The sequence below is a fragment of the Podarcis liolepis genome, assembly GCF_965112155.1.
Source record: "Podarcis liolepis genome assembly, chromosome: 11".
Lineage (NCBI taxonomy): Eukaryota > Metazoa > Chordata > Lepidosauria > Squamata > Lacertidae > Podarcis > Podarcis liolepis.
In genome coordinates, this window is record NC_139565.1 from 46,403,188 (window position 1) to 46,428,517 (window position 25,330).

At 45.0% G+C, this 25,330-nt stretch overlaps 1 protein-coding gene and 1 long non-coding RNA gene across 2 annotated transcripts in view; one reads left to right on the forward strand and one right to left on the reverse strand.

Moving 5' to 3' along the window:
* OXCT1 (3-oxoacid CoA-transferase 1) overlaps positions 1 to 22,967 on the forward strand; it is a 51,881-nt gene extending 28,914 nt beyond the window's left edge. Inside the window, exons 9-17 of the mRNA XM_083466086.1 lie at positions 1,406 to 1,520; positions 1,648 to 1,742; positions 1,840 to 1,888; positions 3,557 to 3,629; positions 4,667 to 4,742; positions 12,417 to 12,506; positions 17,644 to 17,724; positions 18,176 to 18,277; positions 21,553 to 22,967. Coding sequence (XP_083322212.1) covers positions 1,406 to 1,520; positions 1,648 to 1,742; positions 1,840 to 1,888; positions 3,557 to 3,629; positions 4,667 to 4,742; positions 12,417 to 12,506; positions 17,644 to 17,724; positions 18,176 to 18,277; positions 21,553 to 21,594 — 723 coding nt within the window. The 3' untranslated portion in view covers positions 21,595 to 22,967. The remainder of the gene's footprint in view (positions 1 to 1,405; positions 1,521 to 1,647; positions 1,743 to 1,839; positions 1,889 to 3,556; positions 3,630 to 4,666; positions 4,743 to 12,416; positions 12,507 to 17,643; positions 17,725 to 18,175; positions 18,278 to 21,552) is intronic.
* LOC310689128 lies at positions 22,793 to 24,861 on the reverse strand. The gene is made up of 2 exons (XR_014517348.1): positions 24,812 to 24,861; positions 22,793 to 24,193 (listed from the first exon to the last, which is right to left on the reverse strand). It is a non-coding gene; the product is annotated as an uncharacterized lncRNA (long non-coding RNA).
* Positions 24,862 to 25,330: the final 469 nt, after the last annotated feature.

Consider the following 25,330-nt stretch of genomic DNA (forward strand, 5'->3'; position numbering starts at 1 on the left):
TCTGCTGAGTTTTGTAATCCTTCTAGGGATCTGCCTTGTCAAAACAGGTGATGAAACGGCAAGCTCCTCTGTTTACTGTCTTAAGAGTGAGAGTGCCTATAAAAATTGCATCTATCTTGGAGGCTCTGGGCTCGCTTCTTCAAACGTAAATTGGTCTTGGACGGAATGCGGTTATCCACCCGAGTGCTGAGTGAGGGTTCCAGTATAAAGCAGATTTAGCTTAGAGTGCCTGGAAAAGGAAGATAGTTTATCATATTAGGAGAGGAATAATTATGGCTGTAATATCTGGCCTGGCTCTGGCTGGGAGAGCAAAACATCCCAAGGGAAGCCTAATTCCGATTTAAGCTGCTATTAAACATATCTTCGCGTTTTCTTTATGCCTCAGTTTCAAAAGTGAGAAGAAGCAGAGACTTGGGCCAAGATGCAAGTCAGAGTTTTAGATTCAGAAGCCTTGGTGCTTCGAATGCATGGATACAGTATACAGTCGTACCTTGGTTCTCGAAAGCCTTGTGACTCAAATGTTTTGTCTCCCGGACACTGCAAATCTGGAAGTAGGTGTTCCGGTTTTCAAACTATTTTGGGATGCAGCTTCCATGGCTTCCAATTGAGTGCAGGAAGCTCCTGCAGCCAATCGGAAGCTGTGCCTTCGTTTTTGAACATTTTCGGAAGTCAAACGGTCTTCTGCAACGGATTCTGTTCAAGAACCAAGGTACAACTGTATAAGCATCCTGGTAGCAGTCTTGGTAGCATCCTGGTATGCTTTCGAACAGCTAGGTTGGCAGGAGCAGGGACCGAGCAACGGGAGCTCACCCCGTCGTGGGGATTCGAACCACCGACCTTCTGATCGGCAAGTCCTAGGCTCTGTGGTTTAACCCACAGCGCCACCCACATCCCAAATCTTGGCATATCTGCAGCTAAAAGAATCAAATGGTCCCCCCTACTGAACGCAGCCCTTCTTCAAACAGCTGAGCTAAAGGACATCCATACTGCGATTATATCAGCTAACTCTGCTGCTGAGGCCATGGAACTATTCAAGACACTCACAGAAAGGCTGAAACTACACTTAACAACTGTGATCCAAAATACTGCCACGAAAAGGTTAACGGAATTTGCCACCTGGTTTGACTCTGAGTGCAAACAGGCAAAGGGACACCAGCAGAGAGCTTACTGTAAATATAGGACCTCCAGGTCGCCTCTCTTATTTACTGCATACGTTTCTCTTCGTTTACGTTATGTGCAGATCAGGCCAGTGTTTAGCATAAACCAAGCCAGGCCATCTTAAAAATGTTTCTTACTGCTTCAGGGTGCCTGCCTTTACCAACTGTGATATAATATATGCTGGTCCTTAATGTTCCACGAAAGAGTACAGCTGTCACCACCCTTTTCACTCTGCTTGCTTTTCTAGAGGTTGTCGCTACGCAAAGCTGAAGATAGCAAAGGCAAGCAGAAGAAAGATAGCGATAACGTAAGGGAGAGGATCATCAGGCGAGCGGCCCTTGAATTCGAGGATGGCATGTACGGTATCCTTTGGCTGTGTGGAATGCAGTCGCTTTTTTAAAAATTATTTTCAAGGCGCATTTGAATTCAGTAAATTTGTGTACAGAATAAAGAACTCGGATCCGTTTAACCTTGACCGAACCGTTTAAGCTAACCTGGGTATTGGAATCCCACTGCTTGCCAGCAACTTCATCAGTCCAGAAATAACTGTTCATCTACAGAGTGAAAATGGAGTCCTTGGCTTGGTAAGAATGGGACACAGGCAATGGGAATCAATAGACAACACAACACAACCATTTGACTGGAAAGTTAATGCAAGTATTTGTTTTGTGTTTTAACTAGGGACCTTACCCATCTGAAAGCGAAGTTGACCCTGACCTCATCAATGCAGGTTAAACCCGATTTTTGTCTTCCTTTCACATATTTATACTGCCCTTCCTTCAAGAAGTTAATGGGGAGGTGGGAGAGGAAAGCCAGAGAAACAGAACCGTGGGCAGCTTCAGATAGAGCCAGGTGGAATTCAAGTTTGATACAGGCATTCAAGAGCAACAGTCTCCTTTCTCAACCTTGGGTTCCCCAGATGTTGTTGGACCACCACTCCCGTCATTCCTGACCGCTGCCCCTATTGACTATGGATGATGGGACTTGTAGTCCAACAATATCTGGGAACTCGAAGTTGAGAAAGGCTGGCCTGGGATATTGCTCCAGCAAAGGTCTGGAGCCAACTGAGGGTTTAAGCAAGTCTGCAGGTAGGTTAGAGTTTCTTGCTCAAGCCTTTCTGGGAAAGCTATCAGTCTCTCAAAGGGGCTGCACTCAGTTCTTCAGGTATGAACTAGCATGGTAGAACAACGGGTGGTGGTGATCTCCTTTAGAAGCAGAGCCATCAGAGGAGGAGGCCAGATGTTCTCAGATAGGAGAACTGGGGGCAGTGGTGTTTTCTGGAATTCCCCTACACCAAGGTCTCTGATTGAGTGGAGTCTCTGAGGGCGATCCCCATGCCCATCTTTCTTGGATTCTCTAAATCCTGGGTCACGTCATGTACAGTGTTCTCCTTTATCTTCTCAAAAACCCCCAGAGGTAGGTAGAATGAGTGCCCCATGGTCATTCAGCAAGCTTGATTTCCTGATACAATTCAAATATAGTCGTTACTTGGAAGTCAAATGGAATCTTTTCTGGAAGTCCGTTCGACTCCCAAAATGTTTGGAAACCAAAGCGCAGCTTCTGATTGGCTGCAGGAAGTTACTGCAGCCAATCGGAAGCCGTGCCAGTTGTTCGGCTTCCGAAAATCATTTGAAAACCGGAACACTCGCTTCCGGGTTTCAATCGTTTGGGAGTTGATTTGTTTGGGAGCCAAGGCATTTGAGATCCAAGGTACGACTGTGCAGGATTTGAATGTCTCTGGCATGCTGGCTCTTAAGTAAGCTTTAATTACTCTGCAACCTTTATATAAATATATTTAAAAGGTTGCAGAGAAATTAAAGCTTGCTTAAGAGCCAGCATGCCAGAGACATTCATATATACATATTTAAAAATCTGTGTCTAAAGGAATGTCACAAAATTTTATCAGAGTCGCTGGCAAGGATCTTTGTTCGCAAGCATTCTCCCTTGGAAGAGTCTACTTGAAGTTTGGAGGGACTCTTGTCATTTGTGTTTTATTGCTTTTGTCTTTCTGTTTTCCTCACCCCCCCCCCCAAAAAAGAGTACAGTCATACCTCATGTTACGTTTGCTTCGGGTTGTTCGTTTTCAGGTTGCGTCCTGCGGCGACCCGGAAGTCCCGGAAAGGGTTGCTTCAGGGTTTTGCTGCTCGTGCATGCGCAGGCGTGCAAAATGAGTCATGCGCATGTGCAGAAGCGTCGAATCGCAGCACGCGCAGACACGGGTTGCATTCTGCTCATGTTGCGAATGGGCCTCTGGAACGGATCCCGTTCGCAACCAGAGGTACCACTGTAGAAGCTTTGTGAAGCCCTGTTGTGTGACACAGACAGCATCAATTCCCAGCACCACCCTGGGATTTTGCCTGTTGGCCATAGCAAACTTAACACCGAGTTTCTTCTACAGGCAAAGAGACGGTCACCGTGCTTCCAGGGGCTTCCTACTTCTCTAGCGATGAATCTTTTGCTATGATTCGAGGGTATGTAATGAAAAAACCTAATTTGCTAAATGTCAGGAGCACAGGCCCAGCTGGTGCCTGAACTTATTAGTAACCCACACCAAAGTGACTATCCGTCAGTCTTCTGCGAAACAGCAAAATAATTAGTAGCTGGGTGTTGGAACTCAATAGATTTAGCAGCTGGGTATCGAACTCAAAATAGTCAACTCGGCTGGTGCTGTCAGTTGTCAGGCCAACACTTTTTTTGTACTAATCTTTTGTGTTGTATGAACAGAGTATTAAGGGTGATTTTGTGGTACAGGCTGTGCAGTGATGTTTTGTTTTTACCGTTACCGCCTTGGTGTGTTGTTTAGCAAATGACGAATGGTACCAAGTTTGACATGTAGATAATTATCCCAGGCCGCTGAGTTCAGTGGGACATAATCCCAGGTAATGACACTACCCTTATATTTGCCTTAGAATTCAATGGATCTTACTCCTCGGTAAGTGGGTATAAGATGGCAGCCTCAACGTGCATGGGATTTTATTCTCGCAGCTATCCAGCGGCGCTTGATTTTTAAGCTATTTTTCTGCCCTTGCTTTTATAGAGTGGTACTGTTGGGATGCGGGTGGTGCTGTGGGTTAAACCACAGAGCCTAGGACTTGCTGATCAGAAGGTCGGCGGTTCGAATCCCTGCGATGGGGTGAGCTCCCGTTGCTCGGTTCCTGCTCCTGCCAACCTAGCAGTTCGAAAGCATGTCCCAGTACAAGTAGATAAATAGGTACCGCTCCGGCGGGAAGGTAAACGGCGTTTCCATACGCTGCTCTGGTTCGCCAGAAGCGGCTTAGTCACGCTGGACACATGACCCGGAAGCTGTACGCCGGCTCCCTTGGCCAGTAAAGCAAGATGAGTGCCGCAACCCCAGAGTCGGCCACGACTAGACCTAATGGTCAGGGCTCCCTTTACCTTTTTACTGTTAAGGAATGGTTAGAGGGCTTGTAGATGGAACAAACAAAAACTGTGCCAGAATTTCTGATGCCAAAAGCGTGCTCGTTTCTTTCTTTGTTCCTTTTATCAGGGGACATGTTAATCTGACAATGCTTGGAGCGATGCAGGTGTCTAAATATGGTGATCTAGCCAACTGGATGATTCCTGTAAGTAGATGGAGAAGCGTCCTTATTATATATTTGCATCATGCATTTTATTCGAAGTGATTAGAAGCGTCTTTTCATTTCACTGAAATGATGTGTTCTCAACAATAGTAAAAAATGACTCCTTTTGGATGCATGCAATGATCCCAATGCTTTGTTTTTGTTCTGTAATTGAAGAACAACTTCCTTTTTTACATATAAAAAAATCCAGCATCAGTTCATAAGTTCTCGGAAGAGCAGGGTGGGTGCTCACGACTCCTTCTAACAAAACATGTTATTGTGTAATCAAAGTAGAGAACGGGCTAGTAACCTTCACCTACCAATTGAGCATTGGAAGCTGTCTTATAACTGGCCCATTTAGCTCAGTATTGTCTAAAATGACTGGTAGTTCTTCCTGATTTCAGATGGCCTTACCTGGAGGAGCTGGGGATCAAACTTGAGACCCTTTGCATGCAAGGCAGATGCTTCACCATTGAGCCACAGCCCTTCCCTAAACATCTTTGGTTCTCCACTTTGTAATCTAGTCATTCCTAGGCACGTTGGCTTTTTCAACAAGGAATCCAGCTGTCCATAGAGAAATTGGCAAAAGCCTAAAATGTAGGTGACAGAATGAATTAAATCAATTTCCAGAAGTAAACACACATATAATGTAGTCACCACCATCATCACCATAATATGGGCTGTTTAAAAAACTTTTCCCCCCCTTATTGCAAGAATTTCCTTTTCTTAGTGTGCATGACTGTAGTTCAGAGTCTATTCACCTCCCACTGAGAACTTGCAACTTGTGATATTTCACTCTCAGCAGTTAAGCCTTTTCATGCAGCCTCGCCTGATACCAATTTAGGGATCCTGGAAAAAAATAGTCTGGTTCACTCTTGAGGCTTGACCAACGAATGATGAATGTAACATAATATTTAGGCCCTCTTTGCTTTTCTTGGAATCCGAAAAAGCAATGGCTTCTTAAGAGTTAACCTATCCTTTGAATGTGCTCAGATATTTGTTGGGAGTCCAGCTCCTATTAACCCCAGCAAGCATGGCCAGTGGTCAGAGATGATTAGATTTGGAGTCCAGCAAGATCTGAATGGCCACAATTTCCTCCTGCTATAAACCTGCTGTTAGTGTTTGAGATCCTCACTATAGTCTAGTTTCTTAAAAGAAAGTCTGCCTTGGGCTGGAGTCCTATACACAATTGCACAACGTCTGGGAGTATGTCCCATTGAACTTAATGATGCTTACTTCTGGCTAAGCATGTAGGTATGAATGAAATTATTCTTTTCATACTCTGCTAAGCTCCATGTGAACAGTGGGGCTATTATTTTTGAAATAATGGGGGGGGGGACCCCAGCCTACCCCTATACCCTCACCCTCCAGATTTGAAAGACCAAACCATTTTGCAACACAGCAGCACCAGGAGCTTCCATTTGAAAGAGAATAGTCAAAACTCTGCTTCCCTATATTTGAGCCCATTCGTGCATCTGAAGGAGTTCTCTTTTCAGATGGGATACACCTTCATTTGAAATAGGAGGAAAATAATACGTTCTGACATAAATCATGCAGAAGTCATCATTTTTACGATTTGCAGGAGGTGTTGCCAACCCTGTAGTATGTCCATTTTGAAAAGACTTGACGTTCACTAGCAATTTTTCCTTAATAGTATTTGAAGCACTAATTACTGTGGATTATTTTTTGTTTTTGTTTTAGCTGGTTCTATCTTGTAAAAAAACAAACACAAAGCACAATTTTAAACTGGTTCTTTTGTGATGAGTTATCTGGAACGGCTGCATCAAGAAGTACATTTTGCGATGAATTATGTTGCTCTTCTGGGTGGAACACCCCCCTCCCCCCCCGACAGAAACGTTGAATATGAGGCTGTAGTTTCTTTGACTAATGATGCTTTTATATTGGTAAAATAGCCCTGAGCCATTGAAGATCACACTTTAAGAGCAATGGGGTAGGAGTTGGAGGAGAGATTAAAAGTGATGGATGAGGTCTCCTAGGGATTTATTAATATTAATACCATAAATACTGGTGGTGCTGCTCTGATGCAACAGCAAATAAACCACTGAACCAGTGACAGATGCCCTGAGGCTAACTGTTGATGAATCCTGAAGAATAAATTTGGGGAAAGTTCTGCAGTCGGCATGCAAACGCTTCGAAACTTTCTGCCAACTTTTACCAGCTCTCCTTGTATTCAGAAAGGGGTTCTTGAGAAATGCCTGCTCCTGGCAGCTGCTTCTCCTGGGCAAAACCATATTACTGAAGATGCCTTATGGCGAGGCTACTTACCATGGCGGCAGGCACCCCAAGGAACCAGGCAGAGCCCTTTCTAGCCTCCTTGAATGCTTCTTTGTAGTGCTTATTGGCAAAGGGCCTTAAAGTTGCTTTCCTGCTTATCTCCACAGCAACCCCATGGGGCAGTAAATATTGCAGGGTGGGGGGAAAGTCACCTCATCGTGACCCTTCCGCTTCAGAAATGGTAGACTAACTTAAAATGACAAAGCTAGACAGCATCTTAAAAAGCAGAGACATCACCTTGCCAACAAAGGTCCGTATAGTTAAAGCTATGGTTTTCCCAGTAGTGATGTATGGAAGTGAGAGCTGGACCATAAAGAAGGCTAATCGCCGAAGAATTGATGCTTTTGAATTATGGTGCTGGAGGAGACTCTTGAGAGTCCCATGGACTGCAAGAAGATCAAACCTATCCATTCTTAAGGAAATCAGCCCTGAGTGCTCATTGGAAGGACAGATCCTGAAGCTGAGGCTCCAGTACTTTGGCCTCCTCATGAGAAGAGAAGACTCCCTGGAAAAGACCCTGGTGTTGGGAAAGATGGAGCGCACAAGGAAAAGGGGATGACAGAGGACGAGATGGTTGGACAGTGTTCTCGAAGCTACCAGCGTGAGTTTGACCAAATGGCGGGAGGCAGTGGAAGAGTCGGACACAACTAAATGACTAAACAACAACAAAACTTACATCCCATGTAACTAGAAATAGGGTTACATTATGCATGGTATTTTTCAGGCGTTGAGAGCCTCCCATTTGTGTGGGGTGGGTACAATGATGGAAGTCGTATTCCAATACCACCTGAAAGACACCACATTGGCTACCGTAAACGGAGAGGAAGAGGGTATCAGGAACTCTCTTAAAGATTACTTATCTTAAGAGTTATCAGAGTCAGAAGAAAGAATGCATAGTGCTGCTTACCAGAAGACACAGATGTGGTCTAAAATGTCGCTCCTTTACAGGGTGTGTATTTGCATTTGCTTTTCCATAGATGCCACAAGACGAGCAAAGTCAGATACATTAATGAATGCATCAATTTATTACAGTGGTACCTCAGGTTAAGAACTTAATTCGTTCGGGAGGTCCGTTCTTAACCCGAGGTACCACTTTAGCTAATGGGGCCTCCCGCCGCCGCCTCATGATTTCTGTTCTCATCCTGAAGCAAAGTTCTTAACCCGAGGTACTATTTCTGGGTTAGCGGAGTCTGTAACCTGAAGCGTCTGTAACCTGAAGCATGTGTAACCCGAGGTACCACTGTATCTTTAGAGGTCAGTGTAAGCCAAGACCCTAAATAGGGGGTAGGAGAGCTGAAGAGAATTTCACATTTGCCAACCAATGCGCCCCTTCGGTTTCAGATAGTGCATAGGAAGAAGAGTCTAAAAAGCCCAGGACACAAATTTCCACAGCCCTCTAGCAGCTATGGTGGCTCATTTACCGGAAGTGATGTATTTAGATTTAACTCTGGAAGTGTATACCCAATTCTGACCAAACCAGGCCTCCTATGTATATTTTGCTCTAGGAGGCTTAGTTTGGTCAGAATCTAGTATACACTTCCAGATCTAACGCTAAATACATTGCTTCTGGTAAATGGGCCAGCAGAGGGCCGTGAAAATTTGTGTCCCAGGCTTGTTAGACTTGTCTCCCCATGTACTATCTAAAGCCCAAGGGGCGCATGGTTTGCCAGACGTGAAATATATTGGCATTATTTTCAGCTCTCCTACTGGACTATGAAGCTTTAAGGAGGAATTAATTTTCCAAATTGGCATGAAAGAAAGAGCAATTCTGCAGTGGAACCAATTACCTCAAAGGGATGCGCCCTCTCGCTCTCTCTGTGTGTGTTTTGGAGGGGGGGGGGAAGGCATTACTGTTTTGTTTGCTATTACGTTATGCATTTGTGTAGTTCTATGCTGCAAACTGCCCTGTGATCCTTGGATGAAGAGCGGCGTATACATTTAATAACTAGAAAATAAATAAATGTTCTACACTCCGTAATGGGGAGGTCTTCAAGCAGAGCCTGGCTCTGTTGGGAATGTGTTAGGTATTACGCTCCACCAGTTGAGCTATTACAGAAGGATAAGCTGCATGCATCCAAAGGTGACCCCCCTATTGGCTCATTTGAGGTTTTCCCACTGATCCAGCAGATAATTTCTTCTAAAGGAAGCCTTTTTAAGACCGGACTGTGGCTTGCCTCTTTGCCCATGGGAACGTGGGTGGCAGAAAGGTCCAAGCGAGCCTGCCATTTTCATAGGCACAATTTCGAGTCAGTTCTGGGGTCTGTGGTGTATGTCAAGAGTGGCAAATGGCATGAACCTTATATGTTTTGTCTCTGTAAATAACTGTTGGTTCAAAAGCAGGATTGCTCAGACAGCACTGCAACAAAGGGAGGAAAGTGTCACATTGTGGATATAGGATACCGTATTTTTTGCTCCGTAAGACGCACTTTTTCCCTCCTAAAAAGTAAGGGGAAATGTGTGCGCGTCTTATGGAGCGAATGCAGGCGGGAGGCTCTGCTCAGCGCTCCCTTTAAAGATTTTTTTTTTCTTGCATTCCCCCTCTAAAAACTAGGTGCGTCTTATGGAGCGAAAAATATGGTATATGCCCATCTTTTGGAAGCTTTGAGCGTGCAGGTGTTCAGATTGGTGTTTGTATCTCTTTCTGCATTGCACTTGAAGGATTTTTGAACCAGCTTTATGCTTTTATTCCTTGTACTGCTGGGGGGGGGGCGGGGCGGCTGGGGGGATGTCAGCATAGTAATTTCCTTGCATTTCTTGCTAAAGTTCATTGGGATCTTCTCTCCTCCTCTGCATTCCTCCAGATCTAATCTACCTATCGGAGATAGCAATATGATGACAATAGTTCTGTAATTGTACCATTCTGAAGCTGGTAGTCACTTGGGGGGAAAATGACACAGCAAATATATATCAGGGCAATTCATCTTTGGTTCTTTCCAGTCATGTACTTTTTTATTGAGGAAATGGGAAAACAAAGTACTCAAGCACAAGGGGATAGCTTTTGTTTTTGTTTTTTTAAAAAATAACTCAAGCTGCGGTAGCAGGAAGTGGATATTAATATTGTTTACATTTTACACAAAGTACTTTACATACAATACAAAAAAAATTATATTTGAAACATACTGACTTGGGGAAGAAGGAAATTTTGTTCAAGGCATCCTTATGGTTAGTTTTTCATGACTTTCAATGATTTCTAAAACTGCAAAAATAACATATTGCCGAACACTTGTTTGTGTGCTGCTATTTTTAAATCTTTGCAATTTCTTCCACAGAAGGAGAGTATGAGTAGAAACTAGCTTTAACACCATACCCCAGTGGTTTTCAACCAGTGTGCCGTGGCACCCTGGGGTGCCTTGAATGATGGTCAGGGGTGCCGCGGGCAACACTGGCCTCTGTCCCTCTGTTTTGGAGGGGGGGGGAGGCATTACTGTTTTGTTTGCTATTACGTTATGCATTTGTGTGGTTCTATACTGCAAACTGCTCTGTGATCCTTGGATGAAGAGCGGCGTATACATTTAATAACTAGAAAATAAATAAATGTTCTACACTCCGTAATGGGGAGGTCTTCAAGCAGAGCCTGGCTCTGTTGGGGATGTGTTAGGTATTACGCTCCACCAGTTGAGCTATTACAGAAGGATAAGCTGCATGCATCCAAAGGTGACCCCCCCTATGGATCATTTGAGGTTTTCCCACTGATCCAGCAGATAATTTCTTCTAAAGGAAGCCTTTTTAAGACCGGACTGTGGCTTGCCTCTTTGCCCATGGGAACGTGGGTGGCAGAAAAGTCAGAAAAGAGCTATCCCAAAGGCTTGCACAGCTGTTTATTGCAGCAGCTCTGGCTACAAGCTCCTCAGGCGAATGGTGCCTCTGGGGCTGGCCATGGGGTGCTTCCCAGGTCCCTGTGGGGCAGTGGGGCAGCTCAGAGACCAGGGGCTGCAGCTGCGGCTGCCCAGAGGACTTCCAAGGAGAGGGGAGAGGAGGCTGAAGGAACTCTCCACAAGGGAGGGTGTTTGAAGAACAGTAAGAGGCTGGTAAGAGGGATGACAGAGGATGAGATGGTTGGACAGTGTTCTCGAAGCTACCAGCATGAGTCTGACCAAACTGCGGGAGGCAGTGGAAGACAGCAGTGCCTGGTGTGCTCTGGTCCATGGGATCACGAAGAGTCGGACACAACTAAACGACTAAACAACAGCAACAAACAAGAGGCTGCCAGCTCTGCAGGCAAGGGGTGACATAACTGGGCTCCCAAGTGCTGCAGAAAGAATGTAGTTGGTCAAGGGAGCCGTGGACTCAAAAAGGTTGAAAACCTCTGGCTTATACAGTGCAGAGCCAGCTCTGGTTAGCTGCTGCCTCAGTTCTAAACAGGTTTATTTAGGTGTGGACCTGTTGGTTGGGGAAGGGTCTTGGCTCAATGGTAGGGCATCTACTTGCATGAACAAGGTTCAATCCCTGGTATGTCCAGGTAGGGCTGGGAGAGATCCCTGCCGCAAACCTTGGAGAGCTGCTGCCAGGCAGGTTAGACCAGTGTTTCCCAACCTTGGGCCTCCAGCTGTTTTGAGACTACAACTCCCATCATCCCTAGCTAGCAAGGCCAGTGGTCAGGGATGATGGGAATTGTAGTTCAATAACAGCTGGAGGCCCAAGGTTGGGAAACACTGGGTTAGACAGTACTGAGCTTGATGGACCAATGCTGATCCCGTCTCTGCAGAACTTTCACACAATTTGGCCAATCCAAAGGATCAGCTGTTTAGATACGTCAAGGCAGTCACACGAGGCTTTCGGCAGCAGCGCTTGCTTGGCGGTCTTCTGCTTCACATAAAATAAATGGGAATTACCCTTCAAGTGAATGTGTGGGATTGTCACCTGCATGTTGGGAAAGCACCCAGTTCTTCCTCCTGAAGGAACCTGGGAAATAAAGTGGATTAAATTAAATTCGAGTTTGCCATTTTGAAATGACTGCATTTCCCAAACAACAGTGCACGCTAAGTGGTTGCTATCAGGTTTGCAACTAAATTGAGCCTTTCAGTGGCCTAGCAATATAATCCAAAACGTTTGGTCACACAACCCATGTGTGCTGAAGAATTATAGATATTTAGAGACAAGATGCAGTTCCTTGTTTTGCCCATCAATCTTCTTTCCCCATAAATAATATGGGAACCCTCTCAAAATGTAATGCTTGTGATATGTAGACTTGGAGAGGTTATGAAGAATCATTATTCAAAGAGAAACTAAAGGGACCATTGGCTTAATTTTGCATTTTGTCTAATGCTTGTTTTCCAGATTCTGTAGATTAAATGCATCAAAGCAAAGAGTGTTGGTATATTGAGCTGGGCTGTTGACACCTGTTCTTCTTTTTCTTTTTTGTGTGAAATCTTGTGTTTTTAGGGTAAGATGGTGAAAGGCATGGGAGGCGCCATGGACTTGGTGTCCAGCTCAAGAACTAAAGTGGTCGTCACTATGGAGCACTCTGCAAAGGTAATCTTTTTATAAATATTCTCTTCTTGTGGATTTCTCCTTAGACTGAAAACACACCCTGGGTTCTGTCCAATTCTGTGTGCACAGAGTTCCAGTCACACAATGGGTCTTCTTCTTCTCATCTTGTGTTTTCCTCCAACTTTCTGGAGCAGGTTTTCAGGGTGCACGGGTTGTGGGGAGGAGGAGAAAGTTTTGCTGCATGAGTGGAAGAGCAGATTTAAAAGCACGTGGCTACTAGCCATGATGGCTGTGCTCTGCCTGTGCAGTCAAAAGGGACACGGGTGGTGCTGTGGTCTAAACCACTGAGCCTCTTGGGCTTGCTGATTGGAAGATTGGCGGTTCGAATCCCCATGACGGGTTGAACTCCCGGTGCTCTGTCCCAACTCTGGCCAACCAAACAGTTAGAAAGCACACCAGTGCAAGTAGATAGATAGGTACCGCTGTGGCGGGAAGGTAAATGGCATTTCCGTGCACTCTGGCACTCGTCACGGTCCTCTGTGCGCCAGTAGTGGTTTATTCATGCTGGCCACATGACCTGGAAAACGCCGGCTCCCTTGGCCTGAAAGCAAGATGAGTGCCGCAACCCCAGAGCCTTTGACAGGACTTAACCGTCCAGGGGTCCTTTACCTTTACCTTTTACAGTCAAGAGGCAGCAATTGCTTCTGAATACCAATTGCTGGAAGCCACAGGAGGGGAGAGTGGCCTTGTGCTCTGGTCCCGCTTTCAGGCTCCCCATAGGCATCTGGCTGGCCATTATGAGAACAGGATGCTGGTCTAGATGGGCCACTGGCCTGATCCAACAGGCTCTTCTCGTGTTCTTCTGGCTCCCCACAAAGAATCATGGGAACTGTAGTTTGTTAAGGGTGCTAGAAACCATAGCTCTTTAAGTGGGAAACTACAGGTCCCAGGATTCTCTTGGAGAGATCAAGTTCTTTAAACATTTGTTGAACAAACTAAGACCACACTGAGAGCCGGTGTTGTGTAGTGGTTAACAGCGGTAGATTCGTAATCTGGTGAACCAGGTTCGCTTCCCTGCTCCTCCACATGCAGCTGCTGGGTGACTTTGGGCCAGTCACACTTCTCTGAAGTCTCTCAGCCTCATTCACCTCACCTCACAGAGTGTTTGTTGAGGGGGAGGAAGGGAAAGGAGATTGTTAGCCGCTTTGAGACTCCTTAGGGTAGTGATAAAGCGGGATATCAAATCCAAACACCAGTGTGTGGTGTGGATCTGCCAGATTTCTGCCATCCTAGTGAACAGCGGCATTAAATGTGGTCCATTGTTTCTGCATGAGGTTGTCCATTGCCTGCTTTCTCGCAGATTCCTGTCTCTGTGTTTAACATTTTGCCAGGTGTGGGGGCCCTATGACCCTCCAGATGTTGCTGAACTATAACTGACACCACCCCTGGCCATTGACCATGCTTGCTGGGATTAATGGGAGTTGTAGTTCAGCCACATCTGGACAGGTAAAGTTCCCCACACCTTTGCTGTGCTGTTTCTATCCTGGAATAGATGTCCTCTTTCTTCATTTCACTAATTCCCTTGTATCTTAAAACAACAACAACAACAACAACAACAACAACAACAACAACAACACCACACAAGCTTGCCTTCCTGACCACATTTCTGAAACCTTCTAAAGTCATAATAATAATAATAATAATAATAATAATAATAATAATAATAATAATAATAGTACAATTATTTATACCCCGCCCATCTGGCTAGGTTTCCCAATTTTGCTGCTTTTTCACTTGCCACCATAAGCAATCCATATGCTTCTTTCCAGTCTCTGACCTCCTTAGCTACTGTTTGCAGCAGCCATTCCTCCCTTCCCCATCAGTGAGTTCCCTTGCAATGGTGTTTACATGGTGGTGTAATGTCAATCCATGGGGGGAAAATGTCAGAAATAAAATGGGCACTGGTAGGCTATACGCTTTCTCGTCTACCCCACCCCCAAACCAATCCCTGGAAAATTACTAAATATTGTCTTGAAGGTGGGTGAGGAGAGAAGGGAGCCATGTTGGGATGGGCTTGAGTTAAAACCACCCCACCCCCCAAAATAGATAGACGTGATTTAGAGTATAGTATGCTTCACAGTTGAGGGGTGTGTTGGTGTTTGTGCAAATGGACCAATGGGAATACGCTGCAGAATGGGACCGTGTAATACACATTTTTAGAAATAATAATGCTTTGACCCTTGAACTTCAACCTTTGGGCTAAGCATGAGTCTTCCCTTATTAATTGCTTGTGGGGAGATTTGATAGGACGATGTTACAAAGACTAGGCGTTGGTCAATATCTCTGTACTTCTATTCCCATTTTGGCAGCTTCTTTTCTGTAGATGCGGCTTCAGAAAGGTTTTAACCAGTGACAGTAAGATCATATTTAACTGCAGTTAAGCAAGATCATATTTAACTGCAGCATTCTGCAATGCTTGGGGTCACAGCGGCTGCCTGGAAAGCAGTCTTCTTTCCTCAAGCCTGAGCATTTCAATCTCCCCGGGATGCTTAGAAGGAGATATTGCATGACCTTAAAGGTATGCCTGATGGGTTGATGAACACTTTTCTATAAAAATAGCACAGATGAATTGTTCCTTTGCCGGGAACAGAACTTGGAAGGTCCTTGAATTAAGCATTGTCATTTCCCCTTAAATACCTGTCAGTTTCACTCAGGGGGGGCTAGCTGCCTTGAATGCAGAAACAGATGTTAACTGGTAGGAATTGGAGTGAAGCAATTGTTCCTTGACATAAAGTGGGGAGGGGGGAGAATAAATTAAAAACCCATTTTGGTAGGCAGAGTCGACACCACTGTAAAATTCATAAAAGGGACAATGCTTGACTACCCAGGAAAGCAGTTTTATTTTATTTTTTTGCAATTAGGGTAACCTTCAAGGAGTTGGAGAGAGGGCTCGATTTTGCGAAAAACATTATAGGCAACAGTTTTTTTTTTTTTTATGTGCCAAACATAGGAGAACAACAGGGCAAGAGTAGGAAAGATTTTAAGATAATCCCAGATGCCCCTGTCCTTTACAGCTTTGCCTGTCCCTGCATATAAAGGAGGACATACCATTGCAACAGTATATTGGGACAATTTTTAAGATTGTCATCACAAAATATGAGCAGAGAATAGTTGTGTCGTTCTAGGCAATGCTACAAGGAAACTTCAATATTCCTGGGGCACAATTTCCGGGCACAATTCAAAGTGTTGGTGCTGACCTTTAAAGCTCTAAACAGCCTCGGTCCAGTATGTCTCCACCCCCATCGTTCTACCTAGACACTGAGGTCCAGCACCGAGGGCCTTCTGGCGGTTTCCTCACTGCGAGAAGCCAAGTTACAGGGAACCAGGCAGAGGGCTTTCTCGGTAGTGGCGCCCTCCCTGTGGAACGCCCTCCCACCAGATGTCAAAGAGAACAACAACTACCAGACTTTTAGAAGACACCTGAAGGCAGCCCTGTTTAGGGAAGCTTTTAATGTTTGATGTTTACAGTATTTTAATATATATTTTTTGGAAGCCCAGCCAGGGCGGGGTATAAATAATAAATTATTATTATTATTATTATTATTATTATTATTATTATTATTATTATTATTACTGGGGGAAATGCAATTTTTACTCCTAAAGTGAAGCGGCATTAACAGAGTTATTTTAGAAATATACTAAAATATCCCAGAATGCATCAATAATTTCTGGCCAGGCAGCCAACATGATTCCTTTTAACACCAATGTTGCTGTCTGCTCCCTCCCCTGAGAAGGGACATCACAAGCATGGAAAGGAACTACCGTATTTTTCGCCCTATAGGACACACTTTTTCCCCTCCAAAAATGAAGGGGAAATCTGGGTGCGTCCTATGGGGCGAATGTAGGCTTTCGCTGAAGCTTGGAGAGCGAGAGGGGTCGGTGCGCACTGACCCCTCTCGCTCTCCAGGCTTCGGGAACACACCCGCAGCCTAGGCAGCCCTGCAGGAGTTCCCGCAGGGCTGTCTAGGCTGCGGATAGCAGCCTGCTTCCCGGAGCGCCGGGAGTGCTGAAAGCAGAGCACCCGGCGCTTCGGGAACACATCCGCAGCCTAGGCAGCCCTGCGGGAGTTCCCCGCAGGGCTCCCCACGCTGCGGATAGCAGCCTGCCGCCCGACACGAGGAGCGCCCTGAAGCAGAGCACCCCTTGCGCCGGGCAGACATCCGCAGCGTGGGGAGCCTGCCACCTGGCGGGCAGGGTGCACTGAAGCAGAGCGCCCTGCGCGCCGGCCAGACATCGGCCAGCCCCACAAGCTCGGGGGACAGCAGGGAGGCGCAGCGCCACCATCCCGCTGTTCCTCGACCTGGTTCGGTTTCCCCGACCTGCTTTTGAGGGGGAAATAAAGGGAAATTTTTTTCCCTTTATTTCCCCCCCCCAAAAAACTCTGTGAGTCCTATGAGACGAAAATACGGTATGTGGTCTAGCTGTGATTTTTGCATTGCTGGGGGTTGGACTAGATGACCCTCTGGGTCTCTTCCAACTCTATAATTCTTTGATTCAGTGATCTCCCATGTGGTTCCTATGTCTGTGTTTCATGGTGTCCTGGAAGTGAGCAGGAACACGGAGTGCAGAAGTCATTATCGTATGGCTATTTTTATCTATAAAATTTGCACCCCGCCCGTCATCCCTATATCTCAGGGCAGTTCACGGCATAAAAGTACAAGACTAAAACACAAAATGTATACGGAAAATAAGAACAAAAGCAAAACAAACCAATAACTCCCACCCGCCACCCCCTTCCACAAACACATTTGAAACGATATAGGATGTTAGTTTGCCAAAGGTCTGGTTGAAGAGGAACATTTTCCCCTGGCACTTAAAAGATGTATAATGAAGGCTTTAGGCACATGATTCACTTGAGTGTATGCCAGTCCTGTTGTGTATGCCTTGTTGAGTAAGTCATCGTTACCCATGTCACTACGGACCCCGGAATATTTTAGCAATGAATTCGTGAGTCTTCCACAACAGGTCCAAACACAGTGGAAGCTTCTGAGCTGGAGGTAGCATATATTTGTCTCAGTCTGAAATTACTGACTGCAAGTCCTTTTGTATTTCAAGCAACTGGTTTTCTCCGACAAGCTGATCATTCATTTGTATGTGTGTGTGTGTTCGTTCACTGTAGGGCAATGCCCACAAGATTTTGGAGAAATGCACTTTGCCAATTACGGGAAAACAGTGTGTGAACCGCATCATAACAGAAAAGGTAGGTTATCTTACGTTCGTTGCATTTCTGATCCATCTTTTTTGGGAGGGGCATTTTTATCTTCTCGATAATCTTGTAGTGAGGGTTTGAGTTGCCCATGACTAACTCTTGAATTTTAATATCTCGGCTCTCTTGATGAGAAGGGATGTTGCAAACCTGTCCCAGGAAGAAGATGCAGATGTCTCTCACACGCTATCAGCTCTTGTAACCGTGCAGCAGTCAAGCCATATTTTCCAAATACTGCAGTTTGCATAGCAATCCTAAGTCCTTACTTCATTTTATTTAAGGCATTTATAACCCCATCCAGCCAAAAGTGCTCCTGAAAATCAGTGCTAAAGTGGAGGGAATTGGTATTTATCAACTCGAAGCACTGGCTTCATTCAGCTGGTAAGGCTCCCTTCCTTTCCTTTTCTTAGACTGAAACAATTTGCATTTCTTTCTGAACCTGCAGGCTGTGTTTGATGTTGACAAGAAAAAGGGACTGACACTGATTGAAATCTGGGAAGGGCTGTCTGTGGATGACATCAAGAAAAGCACTGGTGCTGAGTTCACAGTAAGTCATTGTCTGGCTAACATTGCAGTTGTGTTTCTTGGCTCCGAGGGAGCTTGGTAAGGAAGCAAAGATCAGCCCAAATGAAAGTTTATTTACATGGCTTGTCCATGCTGCAGGTGCAAAAGACTGCTGAAGGCGTTTGTTCTGGAGAGGTTTCTGGTGCTTTTGGAGAGGGAAGTATGAAAAAAGGTTCACACACAGACACACACACACACACACACACGCACACACGCACACACACACACACCAGGTTCCATTTGTTTGGTAGGATTTTGTTTCTTAGATGATAATAATAATAATAATAATAATAATAATAATAATAATTTTTATTCATACCCCATCCTCCCCAGCCAAGGCTGGGCTCAGGACGGCTAACAATCAATAATAAAAACAAGTTGAATGAATACAACTTAAAAACAAGATTAAAATATAACAATTAAAATATTGAAACATTAAAATATTAAAATGCAGCCTCATCACAGGAGGAGAAAGGAAAAAGAAAAAAGAAAGAGGGGGAGTGAATCAAATTGGCTCCAAACCAAAGGCCAGGAGGAACAACTCTGTCTTACAGGCCCTGCGGAAAGAAATCAGATCCTGCGGGGCCCTGGTTTCACGAGGCAGAGCGTTCCTCCAGGCCGGAGCCAGTGTTGAAAAGGCCCTGGCTCTGGTTGAAGCTAATCTAACTTCCTTAGGGCCCGGGACTACTGGGGTGTTGCTATTTATGGACCTTGAGGCTCTCTGTGGGGCATAACGGGAGAGGCGGTCCCGTAGGTCCCGTAGATCTGAACAGAGAATTGAAAGTGGGTGGAGCAGTGAGTGTAATTTTTACCTTTCTTAGTTTTTTCACACACATATCCCAACTGATTCTTGCACGAGTGGATGGAATTTGAGGACAAGTTCCATCCAGCCAAAAACACCCAGGATGCAAAATCAGTTCCAGTGAGGACTGTGGCCTGGGGAAAGTTCAGAGTGGGTACCACATTTAGCTCCTGAGCTACATTTACTTTCCTACTCCTGCTGTACATTGAATGGAGGAGACGCCATCTTCTGTTTTGCTTCAGGCCTGCTCTGTGTGTATCTGTATTCACGCATAGATTGAAAGTGGAATGAAGGGAATATCTTGCTTTAAGCTGGGAGCGTTCGGTTCCCAACCAGCAATTTGCTCACTTCAGGGACTGCTTCAAAGAGAGAAGCCTCAGGGAAGTCCTGGAAGCTTAGCTTACTGCTAGAACCCTGTGAAACTTAATTTATATGTCTTGTTTGAAGCAGGGCCTGTACATTTTGCACCAAAATGGCTCCCCTCAAAAGAAGAGAAACCACGCAGCAGCATTGTGGCTTCTTTGGAAGGCTGTGACTGAACTTTCTGATTTTCACAGCTTTATTAGAAAGAGCATCCTCTAGGCGGCATGCACAGCAGCCTCATAACAAGGGAGGAGTGATTTACAGCCTCCTGTCTTTTTTATGAAGCTGGTATTATAAGCAGTCCGCTCGGGATTTTGTTGGGCCCCAAAGACAAAACTTTGACTTTCCCTGTGCCCTTAAATCAGATCTGCTACAGCTTGGCTTCAAGACAGATTGTCCCACCAGGACGATTTTCATTTGTACATGTCAAATTTATCATCTGAATCACAACGCCACCATGGGGGAAAAAATCAACCAGAATGGAAAACTGTACCTGGATAAATCGGATATATTTTGTTTGTTTTTAAAGCAAGCAAGTCCACAGACAGCAAGATTCAACTGCTTTATCTTCCTGTGAAAGCTTGGTTCTCTGTCAGGGGACACAAAAAACCATTAAGGCTGCAGGCCTATACTCGCTTCGTGGGAGCAGTCCCCATTAACCTCAGTGGGGCTTACTCCCGAGTAGGTGTATAGGACTGCACTGCAAGGCCAAATACACTGGCTTCCAGAACATAGATGGAGAAGTTTGGTGTGTGCAGTAGAATCCTTAGTTCCTCCAGCTGTTCTCTTTCTCATGTAATCATCACATTCTTCTTTGCAATTGCTAGCATCGATCATCTGTCATTAGCGCACCTGTGGCTCGTAGATCAGCCATAGTAGGAGACAGAAAAGATGATTATTTCAGAGAGTTGGAAATGGCATTTGACATGGCCACATCGATGGGGCAAAATGGCAAATGGAAACTGAATCTGTAAAAAAAAGAAAAGTCTTTCTCACCCCTGGTACAAATCAAAACGGGCAGGATGGAACCTAGGAAGATTCCTTATACCGAGTCAGAAAAATGGTCCAACTAGCACATGGGTGGCACTGTGGTCTAAACCACTGAGCCTCTTGGACTTGCCAATCAGAAGGTCGGTGGTTCAAATCTTTGCGACAGAGTGAGTTCCTATTTCTCTGTCCCAGCTCCTGCCAACCTAGCAGTTTGAAAGCACGCCAGTGCAAGTAGATAAATAGGTACCGCTGCAGCGGGAAGATAAACGGCGTTTCCATGCGCTCTGGCTTCCCTCACGGTGTTCTTTTGTGCCAGAAGTGGTTTAGTCATGCTGGCCACATGACTCGGAAAGCTGTCTGTGGACAAATGCTGGCTCCCTCGGCCTGAAAGCGAGATGAGTGCCGCACCTCATAGTCACCTATGAGTGGACTTAACCTTTACCTTTTTTACACTGGCTGGCAACAGCTTTCCTGGATTTCAGGTGCAGAGGTCTCCCTCAGCTTGGAGACACCGGGGCTTGAACCTGTGATCTTCTGTGTGTATGTTTTCTGTAGACATAGGATGTCATGTTGTCCAATTCTGAGCTCACTGTGAGACTGTGAGACCACAAAGTGCGCATGGATTTCTCCTGTAAATCATTACATGAGTATTCTGGTAGACATAAGTGATGTATGGTATTAATCAGGAGACAGGGAACCATCTCAGTCCAGATCTTGATAGCCTTCAGCTTCACCCAGCATGGTCTCTCCTTGGTTTCTGCATAGGACCTGGGAAGTTGTCCAGCAACATCTGGAAATAACATATTCACCATTCCTGCCCTTAATACTCTGAGATCTCATTGGGAACAGGGATCATGGCACTGTCAAATTCAGCATCTATATAAATGGATAATTGCCAAGAAAATCCAGCATGGTCACATTTTGATTTCGAAAGAAGAAACTTCCAAAAAGGAGGGGAATGATTAAAAAGGAAGCTGAAAAGCAAAATGGAGAGGGTCATGTCTCTCCAAAATACATTCTAGATGCTCAGCTAGAAGGTATACTGCATATGGTACCAAGGCTGCATTATTTGTCTGTTGATTTTTCTTTTCTTTCATCACTAGGTTTCGCCAAAGCTCTCGCCAATGAAGCAGATTTCGACTTGAAAAGTAGACTGGGCTTAACATCCACGCTTCCAGCGAAGGGGAATCAAATGTCTGTTTTGCAATTATGCATTTTAAAGAGGTCTTTGTAAAGTAGTTTCTTTGGTAGTTAGCGTTCAGGCTGACTATGTAACTAGAACTATGTAAATGTTTATTCGCAAGCAACAGTGCAGTTTCCAAAAATAAATCCTAGCTGGTACCTAGATATTTATAATTGCCACACTGCAGGTTTGACTGCAAATAAACGCTGGCAAGAGACAATCGCCTGTTTTGGATGATCCTATCTTGGTTTATGAAGCGGAGAAACACATGAGCCTTTTCTTGGAGCATTCGCAAGCCACAAATCACCCTGAAAGTCTTTAGTTAGCCAAAGTTTCCTTCCTATGAGCAAGCCAGGATCTTCAGCCACAGCATGGCTTGAGACCTTGAGTTGTTCCAAAGCTGGTAGCCATAGTTTCCTGGTTTTGATGAAACAGGTGACTGTGGTTCAATAGAAGCTCCATTCTTTGCTGCGCAAATGGGCTGCAGGTGTGGGCAATAGGCTCATGCATATCTCTGCTTAAGCCGAGATAGGATCAACCCATCCAATCCCTTGTAGATGTGAACGTTAATACTGTAACTCTGTATGGAGGCAGAGGTCACTTCCACGCACAGAACATGCTAATTTGCAAGTGCCTGTACGGTAGGCTGCAACTGCGCACACACAAAGAGAGAGGTACAGGACAAGTTGTTGGTTTTCAAACATGTAAATAATCAGATGTTTGGATATTCAGGAGTTCTACTTACAGAAGTTTGCATAGCTAAAAACCTGGGCAGGGGGAGCTGTTTATATTCTGTAATTGAAAGTCCGTGTTTTGTTAAACCACCATGTTTCTGGTCTTCAGGGCTGCAAAGACAGGCTTGAAAGTCGGTGGGCTCTTCCTGCTGAAACCTCAGAAACCAAGGAGAGACATTTGCTTTTGAGATTTCCAGCAGTAAGGGAGTTGGGCTTTGTGCTCTGCGTTAACTAACTCCTTCCCCTTCTTCATAAATAGCACTTAGGACACTTTTGTGTTGAATTTTCAGAGTAGCAGTAAATGAAATGCTAGCAGAATGAGGTATGCAAAATAAACAGAGGGATGCAAATTTAATTTGCATAAATTATGCAGGCCACAGAATGCAGCTGTACTTTATACAAAATTTGGGTTACCTCGGCATAGGATTTTCATTATTTAAGTTCTATAGACAGCCCTAGGTTGCATAGGAAACATACAGTGAGTTGATAAGCTTTCAGATAATGGAAGTTTGTTGAAATGGAAGCCATCGTCCTGCTCTCATGGTTATTTTTTTTAAAAACCTGACTTCTTAATAAATGCATACAGAGTTGCATGTTTACAGTTAGTGTCTGGATTCTGCCTTCCCCTTGATATCAACAAATCATTCGCACAAATATCTAGCGACACAGTGGGAGCAAGGTAGCGCCTTTTTACGGCAGTTGCTGTGCCATTTATCTGTTTGTATAGTAACTATGCCACCCGAAAGTGGACCTTTCCCTCCATACTTTAAAATGGTAGCAGGTCACATTTCTCTCTTTTTGCCCTTAGCAGTTCCAAAGATGGTGGAAATGTACCAATTGGATTGTAAAGATCTTATCTAATACTTGATTAATAAAGATTCCTAAAAGAAAAAGAAATTACTGGATGAAAGCTACATATTAGAACTGGGGCAACTGAGAACCAATGTCGTATAGCAGGCATAGGCAAACTGGGCCATCCAGATGTTTGGGACTACAACTCCCATGATCCCTAGCTAACAGGACCAGTGGCCAGGGATGATGGGAGTTGGAGTCCCAAAACGTCTGGAGGGCCGAGTTTGCCTATGCCTGTGGTTTTCAACGTGGAAGACTTAGTTTCAAGTCCCTGTTTAGCGATTAAGCTCTGGGTGGCCTTGGACAAGACATTCTCAGCTTAACCTACCTTAAGGGTGGCTGTGGGCTAAGGTGCCATTCCTGGAGGAACATTGATGGGGCTCTGATGTGCTGGTTTTTGGCTCCTTCTCTGAAGACGTTGGTTGTGTTCTCTCTCTCTCTCTCTCTCTCTCTCTCTCTCTCTCTCTCTCTCACACACACACACACACACACACACACACACGTTTCCTCAGTAAGGCTCAATCACCACCCCATCTCATCTTGCTCAAACTTTGGCAGTGGTGGGGAATCACAAAAGTGCCATAGGTGGTGTCCTTTATTAATGGTCCCCTCCTTTTTTCTCATAAAGGTTACATCAAGCACAATGGTGTCCTAACTCCCTAAGTTTCCTGCGTGAGTTCAGACTTCCATGCCTTGATCCATGTCGACCTCCTTCCTTCCCAAATATCCTGTGCTTTTTTTTTCCTTAAAAAAAAATATGTTTGGGGGTACTCTCATTTTGATTCAAGAAAATCACCGGGAAAGGAAATGAAGCTGCCATTGGAGGTGGTAACAACGAAAATGACAAATCACCGTGCTAGATTCCGACTCCTACTTCACACATTAAACACTCGCTTTCGTCTGAGACTTGGGAAACACAGCGACAGGAAATGAGGCCGCCATCGGGGGTAGCAAAGGAACGGATGATTCACCCTGCTAGAGAAGAAACGGAAATTTTAATTTTTTTTAGTTTCTTCTCCCGTTAGATTAACAAAATGTTTAGGGGTATGCATAGCCCCAGAAAAAAATCTCTTAATCTGGCAATCTCTAATCACCATTGCCAGAAGCCACCAGAATCAACATCCTAGGGCCCTGCAATCCTACAGAGGTTAGGTATTTGCCCCTAAAGAATAATATTGAAAGCCTAACTACAGTCATACCTTGGGTTACAGACGCTTCAGGTTGTGCGTTTTCGGGTTGCGCACCGTGCCAAACCCGGAAGTACCGGAACGGGTAACTTCCGGGTTTTGGTGCTCACACATGCGCAGAAGCACTAAATTACACTTTGCACATGTGCAGAAGCGCTGAATCGCGACCAGCGCATGCGCAGACGCAGCGCTGCAGGTTGTGAACGCGCCTCCCACACGGATCACGTTTGCAACCCGAGCATCCACTGTACTGTACTATTCCTCAGGAGCCTAAGGATGGATATTGTTTTATTCATTCATTCATTCATTCAATTTTTATACTGCCCTTTATAATAATAATAAAAAAAATCCCAGGGTGATGTACAATGTTAAAAACACATAACAGAGCACCAATAATAATACTGACATGCTTTCACCAATGCTGGATGACCCAAGATCATATTAGCATGTGCCCCTGCAGTGCCATCATTTTGTGCGACGCTATCAGGGGAAATGAATCAACTTTACTTCTTGACAGCTGATACCTCCTTTTATGGATGATGGTATGCACGTATGGCAGTGCTTCTCCCGTGCCCCCAAAAGCACTTGCAAATTTCTTCTTAAAGTATACAGTGATGGTAGTGGTCATGACAGGCTTTGGGAAGGTTGTAGCTCAGTGATAGGGCATCTCTTTTTCACGCAAGAGGCCCTGGGTTCATTCCCCAGCATCTCCAGTTGGAGCTGGGAAATCTGAAATCCTGGAGTGCTGTGGGCAGGACTGGACTAAGTGGACTTTTGAGGCAACTGCCTATGTTCCTGTGGAACCCCCCCCCCCCGAAAACTAGAATTTTTCATTTGTCCTTCACAGCATGGGAATTGCTAAATACTTAAAGGAGATGCAGGCCCATCATGACACATTAGCAGGTCCTAGTACAGTGGTACCTCA